Consider the following 16,536-nt stretch of genomic DNA (forward strand, 5'->3'; position numbering starts at 1 on the left):
AGGCCTGTGAGCCCTGTGAGATTCCGGGACCCCGCCCACCTTCTCATAGTTGGAGAATCCCCCCATGACGGCTGGGTCCACGATGCCATTGAGCAGCATGGAGAGCGGGTGCACGGAGAGGGACCGGTCCCAGGCATGCTGCTGCACGCAGTTGCTGATTCTCTCATTGGTCAGCTCCATGGTTTCGATGGCATTCTCCAAGGGGCTGATTTCCTCCTGGGAAGAGTGGAGGGAGACGGACACCTGTGAGCTCCAGAGCAAGGACTGAACAGGCTGAACTCCCCTCAAGAGGTGCCAGCTCCCACCAGCTACAGGACAGTGCACTTCTCTGCCAGTGTTGGCAAGAGACAAAATAAGCTATTTAAAGTCCCCTGGAAGGTGGAATGATTGACTCGAACACTGGGGCCCCGGCAGTGATGATTCCTTGTGCACAGTATCTACAGAAAATGTAAAAAAAATGTAAAAAAATTCAAGTCATAGCAAGAATTTTCTCAGGCAAAGCCTCCTCAGAGATTTTTGAGACCAAGGACAGCAGAAGAGCAGGCTTGAGACACTCTGGACCACCTAAAATGCCCCCTGATGCCTCCGCTCTGAGAAAAGACAAGTGATTTTGAGGCAAGTGGCGTCAGAAGCCTCATATTCAGACCACAGAGAGAAACTGCAGCACAGATTCTACAGCCGAAGAACTCGGAACAGCAGGATGTATTAGAATTCATCTGAGTTTGGGATGAAAACAGAATCAGAAACAATACAGATTCAGAGAGTGCTCCCTATGGAAACATCTTCAAGGATTTCAGAAAACTCCTCCCCTTCATTTTACCACTGTCAGTGAGATGACCTCCTACTCCAGACATCAGTCCAAATGTCTCTGTCCAGAAACCATCCACACTTGAAGAATAAGGATCTATCACTAGTGTTAGAGAGCACACTGAACTTCAGCTCAGACTTAGGCAACTAATACTTGTTTTTTATTCTTTTGTGGGGCTGGGATTGAACCCAGGGCCTTGTGCATGCTAGGCAGGAACTCTGCCACTGAGCTACACCCAAGCCCAAGAAATGTTTCCTCAATCTCTCCTTGGTGCCAAGTGCTATGCTATGCACCATGGCTACAAAAGTGATTAAGGTACATAGTTGTCTCTCACTACCAGGGACAGTAGTGAGGCCAGCAAGTGGCTTTGCTCAGTGGCAACTACAGAGGTGAACTGGGGACTAGGAACAGGGCAATAGTAGGGAGTCTAGAAATAAAACAAATTAATACACTGTGGGGGGTGGTTCCAGGACACTGAGGGCATCAAAACCTGCAGAAGCTCAAGTCTCCAATGTGAAATGGTACAGAATATGCAAATAACCTATGAACATCCTCCCATATGCTTGAAATCATCTTGTAAGGCCTGATATGATGTAAAAGCTACAAAATAGTTGTTAGGTTCGATCCTCAGCACCAAAAAAAAAAAAAAAAAAAAAAAGAAAAGAAAAAATAAAAAAAATAAAAAAAATAGTTGTTAGACTGTAATGTAGGAATAACAACAAGGAAAGTCTGTGTTCAGTACAGATAAGCCATCTTGGACTCCACAGCCTGCCATCAGTGGTCGGTTAAATCCACGACTGGTCTAATCTGTAGGTGTGGAACCTACAGATTCTGAACACCAACCATAATTCATGGCTGGCAGGAGCTTATGGTTTTAATGGGGACTTGGGACAGGCAGATTTGACAAATTAGAAATATGCCCAGGCTCAGGCCTGTAACCCTGAGGAAGGACTTTTGAAGCCAGCCTGGACAATTTAGCAAGATTCTGTCTCAAAATTAAAAAAAAAAACAAAAAAACACTGAGGGTGTAGCTCAGTGGTAGAGCGCCCCTGGGCCCAACCCCAATACTGCAAAACCAACAACAGGAAAAAAGAAAGGGGGAGAGGGAGGGGGGGGAGAAAAAGAATATGACCAGGGTGTGACGGGGCCCAGGAACCTGGTTGAGCGTTTGACAGAACAGGGGCCTACAGTGAGCCTCAGTGGGAGTTAGGTCAGGCAGATAAAATAACCTGGTGTCACGGAAAACTGAAAGAGCGTGGAGTTCTCCGCTTAGATTTCTTAGGAGCAGGCAGAAGGTGGACAGAGGTGGACGGAGGCGGAAGAGCAGAGTCGAGGCCTTGTGCACCTAGAGGAGGAGTCTGGCTCTCCACTGTGGGCACGAGGGGCCACAGCGGCGTGAGCATGAGAACAAATGGTCCGGTGGCCTCGCTGGAACTGATGACACTCCCAGGCTGAAGCAGGGGGAAAGGGACAGCCCAGGTAGTGAGGCCAGCAAGTGGCTTTGTTCAGTGGCAACCACAGAGGTGGACTGGGGACCAGAAACAGGGCAATAGTAGGGAGTCTAGAAACAAAGTGATACACAGTGAGAAGGTACAACGGGCAGCGGTGGGGGGTGAGGAAGGGCAGGAGCTGAGAGCAGAAGGAGAGGCTCTGGGAGAGGTTGTGTTCCCAGGCCAGACCTCCTAGAGGCATTCTAAAAATGTGCTGGGCACGGCGGGATCACAGGGGAGAGGACACGCCTCTGTCCATAAAAGAGTCATTCACGGTGAGTGACCTTGAGGGCTCTACAAAGCAGGCCCATCACATAAACGTGGCTTTTATTTCTCTTTCGAAAAACAAAGTTGGCCAGAGGAGGCTGGCCAGGCCGGGGAGGAGGCAGGGGAAGGCCACAAAGGCTAGGATTATGTTTGCAGACAGAAAGTTTTTATTTCTGGGTGCCAGTTCCAGATGACTCACTGTGGAAATCTGTTTGACTTCAAACCACTTGAGAATCCCGGGGAAGCTATAGGCGGTGGTGTACGTGGTCCGCTCGATCCACATGGTCTAGTGCAAGGAGGAAAAGAGGAGACCCCGTCAGCTCCCGGGCCAGGCGGAAGCCCCCGGGCCAGGAACGTGCCTCCTAGCCAAGGGGCCAGATTTTCTCTCAAATTTAAGGATTTTGGTGTTTGAGGCTGAGGGCGATTGTCCACTGGGGCCATCCCTTCTAAAGCTGGAGACCAGAGGTCCAGCAAGGTGTGACCCTCAGTCACAATTTCCCATCAGGTCCACAGCCTGTGGTCTAGGTGATCGGCAGGCGAAGCCTCCGTCCCCAGGGGGCGTCACCATTTCGGCTGCGTGTGTGGATGAGGTGAAGGCCCCCAGTCCGGATGCCCGTTTTTCCCCACTTTGGAAGGGCAAAGGGGTGGACTCACAGCAAATTCGTTGTCTGGATCCTTTTCTCCTTTCCGGAACGGCCGGGAATATCTGAACTGCTGCACTTCGTTGGCCCTGTAGTAGCTGGGAAAGGACAGAGTGACCTCGCTGGACAGAGTGACCTCACAGCCTGCTCCTGTCCGACTTCCACAGACCTGGCGACCCCCGAGAGGCTCCCACTCAACTATCTCCCTGCAGATTGGGGCCACGCCAAAGGCCGAGGCTGCGTGGATTTCCTGCAATTCTCACGTTCATTATTTAGGAGTTTGTTTTGTAGCTCACACTTTCAAAAGGTAATGCGGAATCTCATTCACGTGCCTCTGTGACAGGCCTATGGACCTCAAGAGACCGGGGTGGGCCCTGAATCACTGAGAGGTCCTGCCAGTCGGTCCTCAGTGATGCTTCTGAGTGGACAAAAGAGCTAAGAGATCTGACGCCTAAAATGAAACTCCTGATCACGAGAGTTTGGAAGACAAATGAGATCAGGCACAGGTCTTCCAAACTTTAATGAGTTTAAGGCTTTGCTTTAATGGACCCCAAATAAAATGTAAGGTTTTTGTTGTTGGTGTTTTGTTTTTAAATTAAAAAGAGCCACTTACTTTAAGATCTGCTCTGGAACGGGCTTGTCCTTGTAGCTGGGCGGCAGGCTCATCACCGGCTTCACGGTGAAGCACTGCATGTCTGAGGAGCGCGTTAAGGAAAGCGGAGAGGCTGGCCTCGCAGGAGAGCCACAGTGAGGCCCCGTGCCCCAATACAGCCGGACACAGCGTGGGCGTGGACCATTCCCTGTACCCCCAGGCCCGCGCCACACTGAACAGGGGGCGCCCCTCTGTATCACCAACGTCATTTCTCCCAGGACACTGCCTGTGGTGGGATACCTGGCAAGCAGCTGCGAGAGCAAATGCCAGGAAAGAGGTGGTTAGAAGTGGTTTTACATCATTTCTTCTGGATAAGGATCCCTTGGAAATCGCCAGACTTCAGATCCGGGCAACAGGAAGTGCTTGTTTTTGGAAACCACCTGCTGGCTGAACACCCTGCCTTGGAATGTACCAGGTGTTCTGAGTTTATCTACAACGTACACAACCACCCTACTAGCTGGATGTCACCATGCTCCTTCAGCAGAGGAAGACGGAGGATGAGGGAGGTTACGACCCAAGATCACACAACTGGGAGGAGGTGAGGTCAGGCCTCCAAACCCGCCAGGGGTACAGGTGTGCCTTCTCTGATTTAAAGATGAGTCTTAGAATCAGTTTCTCCCCAGTGCAAACACTGCTGGCCCTCCATACCCACGGGGTGTGCATCCAAGGATTCAATCAAACTTGGAGCAAAAATATTTTTTTAAGCCAGGTGTGGTGGCACATACCTATACATCCAAGCAACTCATGAGGCTGAGGCAGGAGGATTGCAAGTTTGGGATTTAGCCTTGGCAACTTAGCAAGACCTTGTCTCAACATAAAAAAAATCAAAAAAGGACTGGAGATGTAGCTCAGTGATAGAGTACCCCTGGGTTCAATCGTAAATAAATCTATATCTATCTATGCATATATTTTAATTCTGTCTTTGGTGAAGTGTACAGATGTCTTTTTAGGGGTCCCTATTCTCTAAACAATAGTGCCAACAACTGTTTTACATAGTATTTGGGATTCTAAGTCATCCAGAAAAGATTTAAAGCACAGAGGAGGAGGTGTACAGGTTCTATGTAAATCCTACCCCTTACAAGGGACTTGGGCATCTGACTTTGGGGGTATCCATGGTGGGAAGGGGTGCTGGGAGCGTGTCCTGGGATCAGTTTCCCTAAGGGTCATGAAGAATGACTGTGTATCATTTCAGTCTCTAACAGAATACTGAACCCAGAACAGGAAATCATGCCCCCTTCAAGATCCCCATCGGGCTATGGCATACCCCAGGTTGCTTATCACTCCTCCCTAAGGGTCTTAGAGCCGCACAGACTTTACATCAAATGGGAGCCTGAGGCAGAATGCTTCAGTGAGTGGTCTGAGGACATGGGACATATCCACTGCACAGAAGGGACTGCACCCTTGGCTTCTTTGGCTTAGCTGCACCTGTCTGTCCCAGGGTTTAAGAGCCCTGAGACACTTTCCCCACAGCAAGGATGCACTGCTTCGGGGACATCTTGATGTCTTCTCCCGGGGGTGTGGTGCTGGTCATCTTCTCTGCATTGGGGAACTGGGTCAGGAGCCTCAAGCTGAAGTCTTCCCGCCTCTCGTACTCCTTCCCCCGGTAGATGAAGATTTTATTCTGCAGGTCAAGAGACAGGGAAATCATTAAACATGACAAGTGGAGAGTCAACCAGCAAATGGCACAGACGGGCAGACAGGAGTAGCCTGCCTCCTGGTTTAAGTCCACTAGGCCACCAGGCACGCTGCTGACGTTCTCAGTGAAGAAAGGAAGTGCATTCATTCACCAACCAGAGCTACGCGGCTGGTTCTTACACTTTTCTCAGGCTTTTGCTCAAATGTCATTTTCTTACTGAAGTCTTTCCTGTTTTCTCTAAAGTGGCCACTTCACCCCCAACACCTGCCCATCTCTTCCCCTACCCCGTTCTCCGTGACACTGAGTCTGCCCCACACAAGGCAGTGTTCTGGGCCATGACACACTCGATGTTTTACTGATTCATCCTAATTTCTGTCCCTCCAGGCTAGAGTACGTCCAGGATTCTGGTTTGTTCGGGGCTCTGCCCCCATCCCTGCGTTAGAGTGAGGCACACAGCAGGAATTTGACAAATATTGATTCAATGACTGGTTCATTCTCTGACACATGGCTCTGTCCTTTCCCAGCCCTGCTGTCCCAGTGACTGGTTCTCCTCCTCCTCCAGTTACACAGGCCGGAAACCTAGGAATCACCCTTGCTACGCGCCCCTCATCCCCCGCACAACCCGTCAATCATCCTGGAACTTCAGGTGCATCACCGCATTCTCTGCACTTGTCTTCAAAGCCTCCATCACCACCTCCCTATTCCAACCTGTCCTCTCTTGCCCGACATCTGCGATGGCGTTTTAGTGGCTTGTTGGCACACATGTCCCACTCATTCTCCGTACCAAGGCCATACTAACTCCTTTCTGATGTGAAAAATCTGCAGTCACCCTCTCTGCTCCTGGGATGCGGACAACACAGCCTCTGTGCCCCCAAGACCCTGAGGACCCCTCCTGCCTCACCTGCTCCCTGTGCCCACTGCTCGGGTGGTTATTCCTGGGCTGTCCCGGGTTCTGGCCTGCTGTTCCCTCTGCCGGTCCTCTCACCGGTGCCTCCTTGATTCCCTGCTCACCTTTCAGATTGCAGCTGAGGCAGAAATTCCCTGGCAAGTCCCTTCTGACTCTCCAAAAAAAAAATCAATGCATGACTGACACAGGATAAATAGACCCTGTTTTCATATAGAACTATGAATCTTGATAAAGGCCACCATGACCACAATCAGGATAGAGAACAGTTCCATCAGCACCAGATATTTATTTCCCCAGGCCCTTTAAGCCAAAGCTCCTCCAGCCACGAGACAACCATGGATCTGTTTCCCCAACAGAAAGTGATATCTTAGCAGGAACATCATATAAATAAAAGTCAGAGCCTGGAGCCTTTGATGCCTAACTCCTTTCCCTTTGCACCATGCATCTGAGATTGATCCATGTGGTTCTGTCTCAGCATCCTGTTCCTTTTCACCACTGAGTAGTATTCCACCAAGCAGACAGGCCAGGTTTATCTCTCCACCAGTTGGCAGGCACTGGGGTCTGCAACCCGCCCCCTTACGATCTTTGTGAAGAGACTGGTTTCCATTTCCTGTAGGTAATACCCCTGGTGACAGGCTCCTACTGAACAGGATGCTTCTTTTCATTTACAGTTTAAATTTTACCTTCACTGTGTGATCGTTAAACACCTTCCCCATCAGCTGTAAGACCCAGGACAGCTGACGACGGGAACAGCAGGGTATTACTAGACCCACACGCACCTGGCACAGACTGCAAGCCCAGGGACTAAGCTCTGTTAGGATGTACATCACTTCTTTAGGTCACTTTTTTCTTTTTTTAATCACAGGATGACATGATATATGTCTCAACAAACTCAAGTCTAAGCGAAGCTCTCCTCTGGCAGGACATGCGAGTTTTTGTTTTTTGAAGCCACTATCTCACCATAGATATGTTTGAGAAGGAACAAAAATACGGTCCTTGTCACCGTTACAACAGAACCATTTTCATTCCCGGGAAGCTTTCCTGGAGTTGTTTTTGGGAAACTGGCTTTTTTTAAAGCAGCTCTGGTTAGAAATCCGATCAACAGTCAGGCACACGAAGCCGCACTCTCCCGTCTGGTTTTCCCCTTTCCCATTCCACGGGAGGAAAGGCATCCTGCCAAGCCGCCAGAACACAGGGTGTGGGGGTGTGGGGGGAAGAGGCCGCTCAGGAAGCGGTTCCGCCCGGCCCGGCCCGACCTCCCACAGCGGGGCGAGGGTCAGCAGCTGCTGAGAGCCACTGCCATCTGGAAAAGAAACCACTCTCCCGAGACCACCCCCAGGCGCCTCACCCGCAGGAAGGAAGGGAAGCCCTGGCCGTAGTAGCCCACGGCGAAGTACTCCGGCTGCGGTCTCATGGCCTTCATGATGTTCTCATAGAAGGAGGCTCTTTTTTTCTGGAAAATAAAACCAGACGTTCCCGTGGATGGTGACAGGGGCACAGCGAGCAGAACTTAAAAACCCAAAACACAAGAAACCAGCCTATTGGCTGTGTTTTCCCACATGATGCAAGAGACAAGAAGGTCTCCGTGGGCAGAAGGGGGATTCTTCTCTGGGGTCAGGGGGGTGTGTGTGGCCTTGGGGCCGCGCCCAAGGTGACATTCTGGGGTGCACTTAACCAGACACGCAGGAGAGGGAAGGGGACACTCAGGTTCAGACCCAAGAAAGCCAGAAGAGGATGCCCTGCTTCTCAATACCTGGGCCACCCTTCTCAGTGGCTTACGATCGATTCTTCCCTTGTCCACAGGCGGGGGACCTGGGGGGTGACCCTAAACCCCACCCCACAGTGGGGGCCTCTGTAATGGACCTGTGTGAGGGTCTGCCAGAGTCAGGTTTTTGTAGGAGGGCAACGTGTTACCTCATCTCAGGTCAATTTGGCTCAGGAAACTATTAAGTGAATCTCAGGTCTGTGATGGAAGAAGCTGGTGTAGTTTTATTTTTTACAAAGTGTTCTTAACAAACCAACTCCTCAAATAAAGAACCATCCGTGACAATGGTGACCTGACATTTTTGTGACTCTCCTAAAAGTTACCCTGCACAGCACTGTGCTTGCCCACCAGTGGTCATCCTGAAGGCTGTTTTTCTTTTTGGTAAGGGATTGAACTCAGGAGTGTTTAGCCACTGAGCCACATCCCCAGCCCTTTATATTTAGAGACAGGGTCTTGCTGACTTGCTGAGGGCTTTGCTAAATTGCTGAGGCTGGCTTTGAACTCACGGTCCTCCTGCCTCTGCCTCCCAAGCTGCTGAGGTTATAGGCATGTGCCCCTGTGCCTTAGCTGGCCATTTTTGTTTTGCTTTATAGTTTTTAAATAGCCGAACTGTGCCTACAGCCAGGTGTGCCACACTGGTTCAGGGAACTGCCCAGGTTGAGCGCTCCAGTGACATCTGGGAGAAGGAAGCAGGCAGGACAGAATCGGGACCTGGCAGACTCTCTCGCAGCTGAGATGTGCACAGGGAGGGCACCCACGGAGAAATAAACCCAGCCCAAGGGTGGGTGGTTCCCTCATTTAGCAGGGCCTCCGGGTGTGGATTACAAAATAAGCTCTTTCTGATGAACAGGATGTGTGAAAGCAGCTGGATGTCAGAGCAGAGGGGAGCCAGGAACAGGGAGGGTCCCTGAGAAACAAAGAGCAGTGGGAAGGGACCCTGGGGGGCAGGGGCAAGGCTGCACCAGGTCACCCTTCCCTTGACCTCCCCTTGGGGTCAGCCCTATTCCCTAGTCCTGGACCCTCCAGGGAGGATAATCTGGAGAACCGACATCAAAGCCTTTGATCACACCTTTCCTCTGATCCCTACTTTTTTCAACTTGCAAAAATATTGTCTCCAATGCTGATCTCAGCAGCCCCAACAGCCCAGACTCACCAGGAGGCTGCCGAGGCCCTCATAGTCAAACACTTTGCTCTCGTAGGTCTCAGCCAACTCTTTGCTCAGTTTGATGGCCTTCTCCCACATCTTTGGAAAAAGGAAAGCAAGTGAGATACAGAGGACAGTGCAGCCACTGAGCCAGCCGCTCAGGTCCCTGGAGAGTCACTAGTGTGGAGTGTGCAGCCAGGGGCGTTGACAACGTGTTTGGATTCAACCTTCTTTCCTGACATCATAGGTTACTTGTTACGGTTTGGATGTGAGCTGTCCCCCCAAAGCGCACAGGTGAGGCAGCGCAAGAAGGTTAGAGGAGAAATGATCGGGTTGTGAGAGTCTTAACACAATCAGTGATTTAATCCGCTGATAGGGATTAACTGAGTGGTCACTGAAGTGATAGGGTGTGGCTGGAGGAGGTGGGAATTGGGGCTTTGGGGTACATATTTGTATCTGGAAAGTGGAGTCTCTCTGCTTCCGGATCACCATGATGTGAGCTGCTTCCCTCCGCCACCCTCTTCCGCCATGAGTTCAGCCTCCCTCAAGCCCTGAGGAACAGAGCCGGCCTTCCAGGGACTAAGACCTCTGAAACCACGAGCCCTCAAATCAACTTTTCTTCTCTAAAATTGTTCTGGTCAGATGCTTCAGTCACAGCAGCAAAAAAGGCTGACTGAAACAGTTACTAAAGGGTGTGCATCCCTTTTTCAAATAGGTGAGACCAGAATGGCTTCAGATTTTGGATATTTGAACAGACTACACTGATTCTGCATCCCTAATCCAAATGCTCTAAAATCTGTTGGTGCTCAGCAGTTGGAGATTTCAGAGCATTTTATATTTATCTTTGGTTTTTTGGTACTAGGGATTGAACTCAGGGGCACTGGAGCACTGAGCCACCTCCCCAGCCCTATTTTGTATTTTATTTAGAGACAGGGTCTCACTGAGTTGCTTAGCGCCTTGCTGTTGCTGAGGCAGGTTTTGAACTCGCCATCCTCCTTCCCCAGCCTCCTGAGCCGCTGGGATTACTGGCATGTCCCACTGCGCCCGTGTTTTGTATTTTTGATTAAAGATGCTCCACTTGCATATCTTGAAAGCTCTGCCAAGAGGCATCTTCTGCACTTCTCTTTGACAGAAGATGTGTCCCCATACGGGGCCCGTGCTGAGTTTAAAGAGCAAAGAACCGAAGACAATTGAAGGGAGAGAGAAGCCATTTCCACAGCTTGGACTGGATGGACCTGATGGCCCGGAAGTGCTGCTGGAGGAGAAAGGAGGCGGGTGTGGGACTCTCATCTGGGGCGTGTGTATCTGTTGGGGGTCGTGTCTGTGTGTGCAGGAGATTGTTTGAGAAGAGGTTAACAGTGCTGTGTTGTGGAGTCTGGCACAGTCGTTCCATGTACGGCATTAATTTCCTATTTCTACCCCAAACCACCTACTGAAAGAGGTGAAAGAGAGATTCATGCTGGTGCACATGTTCAGTGCCGGAGCGAGCACCCCAGGTTGGGCCTTCCCATCCCCCTGGCTGCAGAGACTGTCTCCTGCAGGGAGCGTCTGGTCACTTCCTGCTTCATTCTTGCTAAGGAGGTGCTTTGCGCCATCAGTTCTGGCTGCTGGAGGAATGCACGTGCAGCCAGGGCAAAACACTGTGACCCTAAATCTTGTAAAGTCTCCATTTGCCAAATTAACCCCTCTCAAGTTTCAGGGCCTGGATCACCGAAAAGACTGCGCAATGCGCCATGTGGAAAGCAGCCCAGGTCAGCTGGATGCAGTGCAGGAAGCCAGTCAGCAGCCGCGGAGTCAGGGAGTCCTACCAAGGTCTCTCTTCTCGCCACCCAATGCTACGTACTCCCCTGCGTAGTGTCAGAATGGGAACAGCCTGCCAGAGACCAACCATGCGATCAGAGGGGTGGAGGTCTGAGCCACATGTTTCTGGTGCTAACTCCAGGGAGCTGATGGGGGCTGGAGATGGAGTCCAAGCATGCAGGCAAAAACGGAGTCAGCCGTGTACGTGATAGAAAGTTCTGCACACTGAGCACAGGTGAGCCTCCTACCTGGTGAACACATCTTTTTTTTTTTGGTACCAGGGATGAACCCAGGGATGCTAAACTACTGAGCCACTTCTCCAGCCCTTTTTATTTTGAGACAGGGTCTTGCTGAGTTGCTTAAGGCCTCACTAAGTAGCTGAGGCTGGCTCTGAACTCACCATCTTCCTGCTTCCGCCTCCCGAGCCCTGAGATGACAGGCGTGCCCCACCGTGCCCAGCTACATCATTCGTTTTTCAGACAGGGTCTCACTACGTTGCCTAGACTGACCTCAAACTTCTAGGGCCAAGTGATCCTCTTGCTCAGCCTCCCGAAGAGCTAGGACCACAGGCGCGCACCCCTGTGCCTGAAGGACACGTGGATTTGCTGGGAAGGTGACGTGCCCTGAGTTCCTGGGGCAGGGTGGGGGGTAGAGGGAATATGGGTGGACACAGGGGCACTAGTTTGGGACCTTTCCACACCTTACTCTTCACTTGGTTGGTTCCGCTTTGTATCTTTTATAATAAAACTGTAATTGTTAACAGCACTTTCCAGAGCTCTGTTGTTATTCCAGTAAATGATCGAGGGGGCCACGGGAACCCCGACATTTCTAGCCAGTTAATCAGCACTGTAGATGGCCTGGGGACCCACAAACTCCTGGCTGGTATCAAAAGAGCAAGGGTCGAAAGGGGAACTGGCTCCTCCATCCTGTGTTCTCTGTGCCGAGTGGAAGCGATCACCATTGCAAATTCATCCAAGACAGCCATTTCTCTTTGCACAGGTACAGAAACAAATAACCCAAGACTTACTTTGCCTTTGTCGAAATAGGATATGATTTCCTGGTACAGCTTCTCTTTCAGCTCTTGCTGGGTATAAACAAAGTAACTGTCCCTCTGAAGCAAATGGGGCACGCAGGGCTTGTCGGACCACTGAAAAGGAACAAAGGCCACACGAGGGGTAAATGTGACAGATTCACCTATCAAGAGATCAGTGCAAGGGTTTCCAGGCCCCCCCCCACCAAAAAAATAGGAAAATGCACACGCGCGCACAGACATGGACCCGTCCATATTGTATTTTAAATTATTTACTGAACACAAAAAATTACACATACACGTGCCCATATGCCAGCTCCCAAACAAGTGTCACACCAAATGGACAAACACTCGCGGCATTCCCAGGAAAGTAAGGAACCGAGCAGAATGGCTCACCAACGCGACGACTGCGCTGACGGCATAATTAACACAATCAGATGTAGGAAACAAGTGAGTGTAAGATGGGCAGGAGGAGGGAAGAGCATCACCATGTGCAAACATTATGGCTGTATTCCTCACGACACAAGCCTGCCTGCTGAGAGCCCTCCACCCACGGCAGGAGAAAAAGTAGTTGGATTAAAAAGAAAATCAATAATTTGAAAATAAATAATTTTGGATACAAAGGTAAAAACACTCAAGGAGATAATGGAAGAAAAGACCCAATCAAAAATAAACGCCAATAGACACAGCCACCCGGAGTCAAGGCGCCTGTGTGGGGAACTGGGACCCGCCCTCGAAGCCCACCCCAGCAGATTGCATCAAAGGGGAAGTCGCACCACGCTTCTGGGTGACAAAACTCTTGTTTCATAAACATGCAAATTCTCACTGAAGTCATTTTTAAATTTTGGGATTCCAGCATTCAAATGTAAAAATAAACAGGAAGGAAGAGGAAGAAAAACTAGAAAGCAATAAAGAGTAGCTCCCAGAGGATAAACCACATTCTAAAGAATGAGTCACTAAATCTGTGGTGCTAGGACAGGAACCGAAGACGCAGGCACTCAGCCTGTGGTGACACTGGGATCGCATGCCCAGGAGGATGTGGACTGTGCTTCCTAAATGCCATCTCCACTGAGTAACTACCTGTAGGGCAAGAAAAGCGGCATCCCAACCTCCTACCCACACCAGGACCCAGAGGTGGTCATTCTGAGCAGGCCAAGTGAAAAGACCGGGAGTTACAGACCTGGGGGATCTTTTCTTTCTCTTTTGCACTTTTCGTTTGTTTAGTTATGATTCTGGGGATGGAACCCAGGGGCCCTTGACCACTGAAATCACATCCCTAGTCCTTTTTATTTTTTAAGTTTGAGACGGGGTCTTGCTAACTTTCTGAGGATGGCCTCAAACCTCTGATCCTCCTGCCTTAGCATCTGAGTTGCTGGGAATAGGGGTGTGTGTCGGGCGCCTGGCAGACACTGCTGTTTCTTTTGGATCACCTGGTAAAACCCAGTCCACATCCCCCACCGCCTGGAGTACCCAGACCCCGACTGTGAACAGGGAAGCTCCTTGGGAAGGGCTGCGGCAGGGAATTCCTACGCTTAGTAGCTTAGAACCACGTAGGTGTGTTACCTTAGTATAAAACAAAATTGAATAGTAGAAGGAAATTAATGGCTGGGGATAAGAATGGAGGCCAAGAGATCTAACGGAAGGCCACTATGGCGCTCAAGTGAGAGGCGCTGGTGGCCTGGACCAGGGCAGCAGCACGGGGGACGGAGAACCGCTCACAGGTGAAAGGCACGCTCTGCACAGAGGGGCCACGAGGTCTGCTCCTGGAGAAGTAGAGGGCAGTGACTGAAAGGGGGGAATGAAGGATGCCTCCGAGCAACTCAACAGACGGCCTCGCCATGCAGAGATGGGGAGGAGAGGCACGGCAGGAAGGGCTGCCAAGGGGCCGAGAGGGAAGGAGAGACTTCTGTCGTGGACACACTGAGTCCGACTTGTCATCAGTCGCTCAGAGACGAAGACCAAGAGAGCAGTTCTGACATGAATCCCGAGTTAGAGGAAGGTCGGGGGGACCCAGCTCTCTGGGATTCCTGACGTACAGACGCAGCTCTAACGCGCCACAATACAACTGTGATTAGGGACAGAGTACAAATAGGGAAGTTCTTCTATGGCACTTTATTCACGCGCAACCCACTCCTCTCCCGTTTTACAAACCTCTTTACCAGTAAGTGAACTTGGGTTTTATTTCTTTGATTAGAATGCCCATGACCAGAGGCCTCCAAGTGAGGCTCTGCTTCCTAAGGATTTTCACATAACGGATAACTGACACTTTCCCACCGTGGGTCTGAAAAGTGGCTATGCCCACCCAGAAGGTGTGAAAATATCTTAGATCAAGGATATCCCATGGATAGCGTTCTCTCCTGCTAAAACCGTGAAGCACATAGAATTTGGTCCCAAGGGACGGAAGGCATGCCACCTTCACACCCCGTGTAGACCAGCTCTGCTGACCCACGTACCTGCAGAAGCTCGGCGTGCAAGAGAAGGGTGTAGGCAGCTTCTGTGTAGTTCTCGCAGTCTCGGTGCAAATCTCGGAGCTTGTACAGGTATCTGGTAAGAAAGAGAGGTGGGAGGCATGCCAGTCCCCTGGGTGGTGGTCCTGCAGTGGCTTGTTCCTAAGCAGCCCGGGCCTGTGTGCCTGCTCCCCCTCCCCCATTATACAGACACTTCCCCTCTCTCAGGCAGAGCCTGCTGCTCACTGTGCTGCTCCCTGCCTTGCTCCATCTCTTCCACCTTCCACTCTTCCTTTAAGGCAATGGGGCTTAAATTTTTCTTAAGGTCTTAGTCCCCCACTTCAGGACGCCAGCGAAAGCTTTGAACTCCCTCCTCAAGAACATGCATACAGTCCCACAGCTCAAGAGGCTGAGGCAGGAGGATTGCAAGTCCAAGCCAGCCTCAGCACCTTGGCAAGGCACTCAGCAACTCAGTGAGACCCTGTCTCTAAGTAAAATATTAAAAAAAGGGCTGAGGATGTGACTCAGTAGTTGGGCGCCCCCGGGTTTAATCTCTGGTACCCCCCCGAAATGCATACAGTTTATGCACAAGGTGATTTTATGTCCAGGTGCTCAGGGACCCCAGGCTTAGAATCCCCGCCAGCCCCTGTGAGCCTGATTACGATGGCTGGAAGTCTCTGCCTGAACCCTGACACGCCCCTACTAGTACACGCCTTCCTGTGTAATCTTTTGTGACTCTATTTAAAGAGTTCATTTTCTGGGGGCAAAGGTAGCAAGACAGCTGGCCCAGCGTTTGCTTATTGAAGGAACGATCACAAGGCCCCGACACAATCGCGATCACAAGGCCCCGACACAATCGCGAAGGCTTACCTTATGTATATGTCCTCTCTCTTCTTTTCTTTGTAAAAATTCTACCAAAGCAAACAAACAAACAAAAAAAAAAACAGGGTGACACACAGCAGTGTCAAGAGCCGGGGAAAGGGGGGAGTCTGCCCCGAAGCCTGGGCACGATCCCCGCTTTCCAACAGTGTCCCCGCTTTCCAGAAAGCTCACGGTGCCCTTTCACAAACTCCCCCTCGAGACCACGAAGCGACCCATTATAAAGCAAAAGCCAAGGCACTTTTTGAGGATCCTGCTCCTGAGAAACGTGAGAAGGCGCCTCAGGGACCAGATGGCAGCGCACCCTGAGGCTACCCTGATCATCTGCTTTCTCAGGTCTTAGTTTAGAGTAAGCACAGGAACACAAGGTGAACTTGACCTCGGAGGACTGTGCTGCCAGGTACAGATGACAGGGACGAAGGCCAGGCCAAGAGCTCGGCCGCCTGAGGTTTTCACTTACTAACCCTAACCCTCTTCCTGGCACCCGGTTTCAGTCTGGGTCAGATAATTCCAACAGTAAAGCCAGCACAGGTGAGGGACTCAGGGAACCAGGCCAAGGAGGGTCTGTGGGAAGAACTGGGTGCTCGTGCTGCATTTCCCACCCCTCTTTCCAAACGCATCCCCCAAGGTCTGTGGCTGCCAGTATCTCTGAGTCCGAACCCGAGCCGGCTACACCCACCAGACTTCGCAGGATACCAGCACCCTACAGGCGGCCCAGGGTGCCTCCTGCTCCGGGGCGGGTGCCTACCAGGACGTTGACGGTGCAGCTCATGCGGTTCTCCTTGCTCTCGTCGTGCATGACGATGGTTCTGTAGTCCAGCAGGTTCTCTAGGAGGCTGCTGACCAGGAGGGCAAAGACCTCGCCAGAGCTGGAGAGGTATTTGTGTTTCCGGCAATGTTCTAGGAGCCTAGAGGGGTAGAGTCAGAGACAAATGCCCTCATTCCACTCTTGTCACTCTAGTGTCATTTGTGAACCCTCACCACGGTCCTAGCACTAGGTGGCAATAGGCCAGATGACCCAGGATGCTGGTGAAGGGGACGCCCACCCCCCGGGGAGCTCCATCCTGTCT

The 16,536-nt window shown here is 51.1% G+C and overlaps 1 protein-coding gene across 1 annotated transcript in view; it reads right to left on the bottom strand.

Annotated features, from left to right (window-relative positions):
- Dock5 (dedicator of cytokinesis 5) overlaps positions 1 to 16,536 on the bottom strand; it is a 184,689-nt gene that overhangs the window by 17,124 nt on the left and 151,029 nt on the right. Inside the window, exons 35-45 of the mRNA XM_026411607.2 lie at positions 16,215 to 16,374; positions 15,458 to 15,498; positions 14,594 to 14,684; positions 12,138 to 12,257; positions 9,320 to 9,409; positions 7,750 to 7,854; positions 5,338 to 5,479; positions 3,820 to 3,901; positions 3,220 to 3,304; positions 2,765 to 2,851; positions 40 to 216 (exon numbers count right to left, since the gene is read on the bottom strand). Coding sequence (XP_026267392.2) covers positions 40 to 216; positions 2,765 to 2,851; positions 3,220 to 3,304; positions 3,820 to 3,901; positions 5,338 to 5,479; positions 7,750 to 7,854; positions 9,320 to 9,409; positions 12,138 to 12,257; positions 14,594 to 14,684; positions 15,458 to 15,498; positions 16,215 to 16,374 — 1,180 coding nt within the window. The remainder of the gene's footprint in view (positions 1 to 39; positions 217 to 2,764; positions 2,852 to 3,219; positions 3,305 to 3,819; positions 3,902 to 5,337; positions 5,480 to 7,749; positions 7,855 to 9,319; positions 9,410 to 12,137; positions 12,258 to 14,593; positions 14,685 to 15,457; positions 15,499 to 16,214; positions 16,375 to 16,536) is intronic.

The sequence above is a fragment of the Urocitellus parryii genome, chromosome 14 (genome assembly GCF_045843805.1).
Source record: "Urocitellus parryii isolate mUroPar1 chromosome 14, mUroPar1.hap1, whole genome shotgun sequence".
NCBI lineage: Eukaryota > Metazoa > Chordata > Mammalia > Rodentia > Sciuridae > Urocitellus > Urocitellus parryii.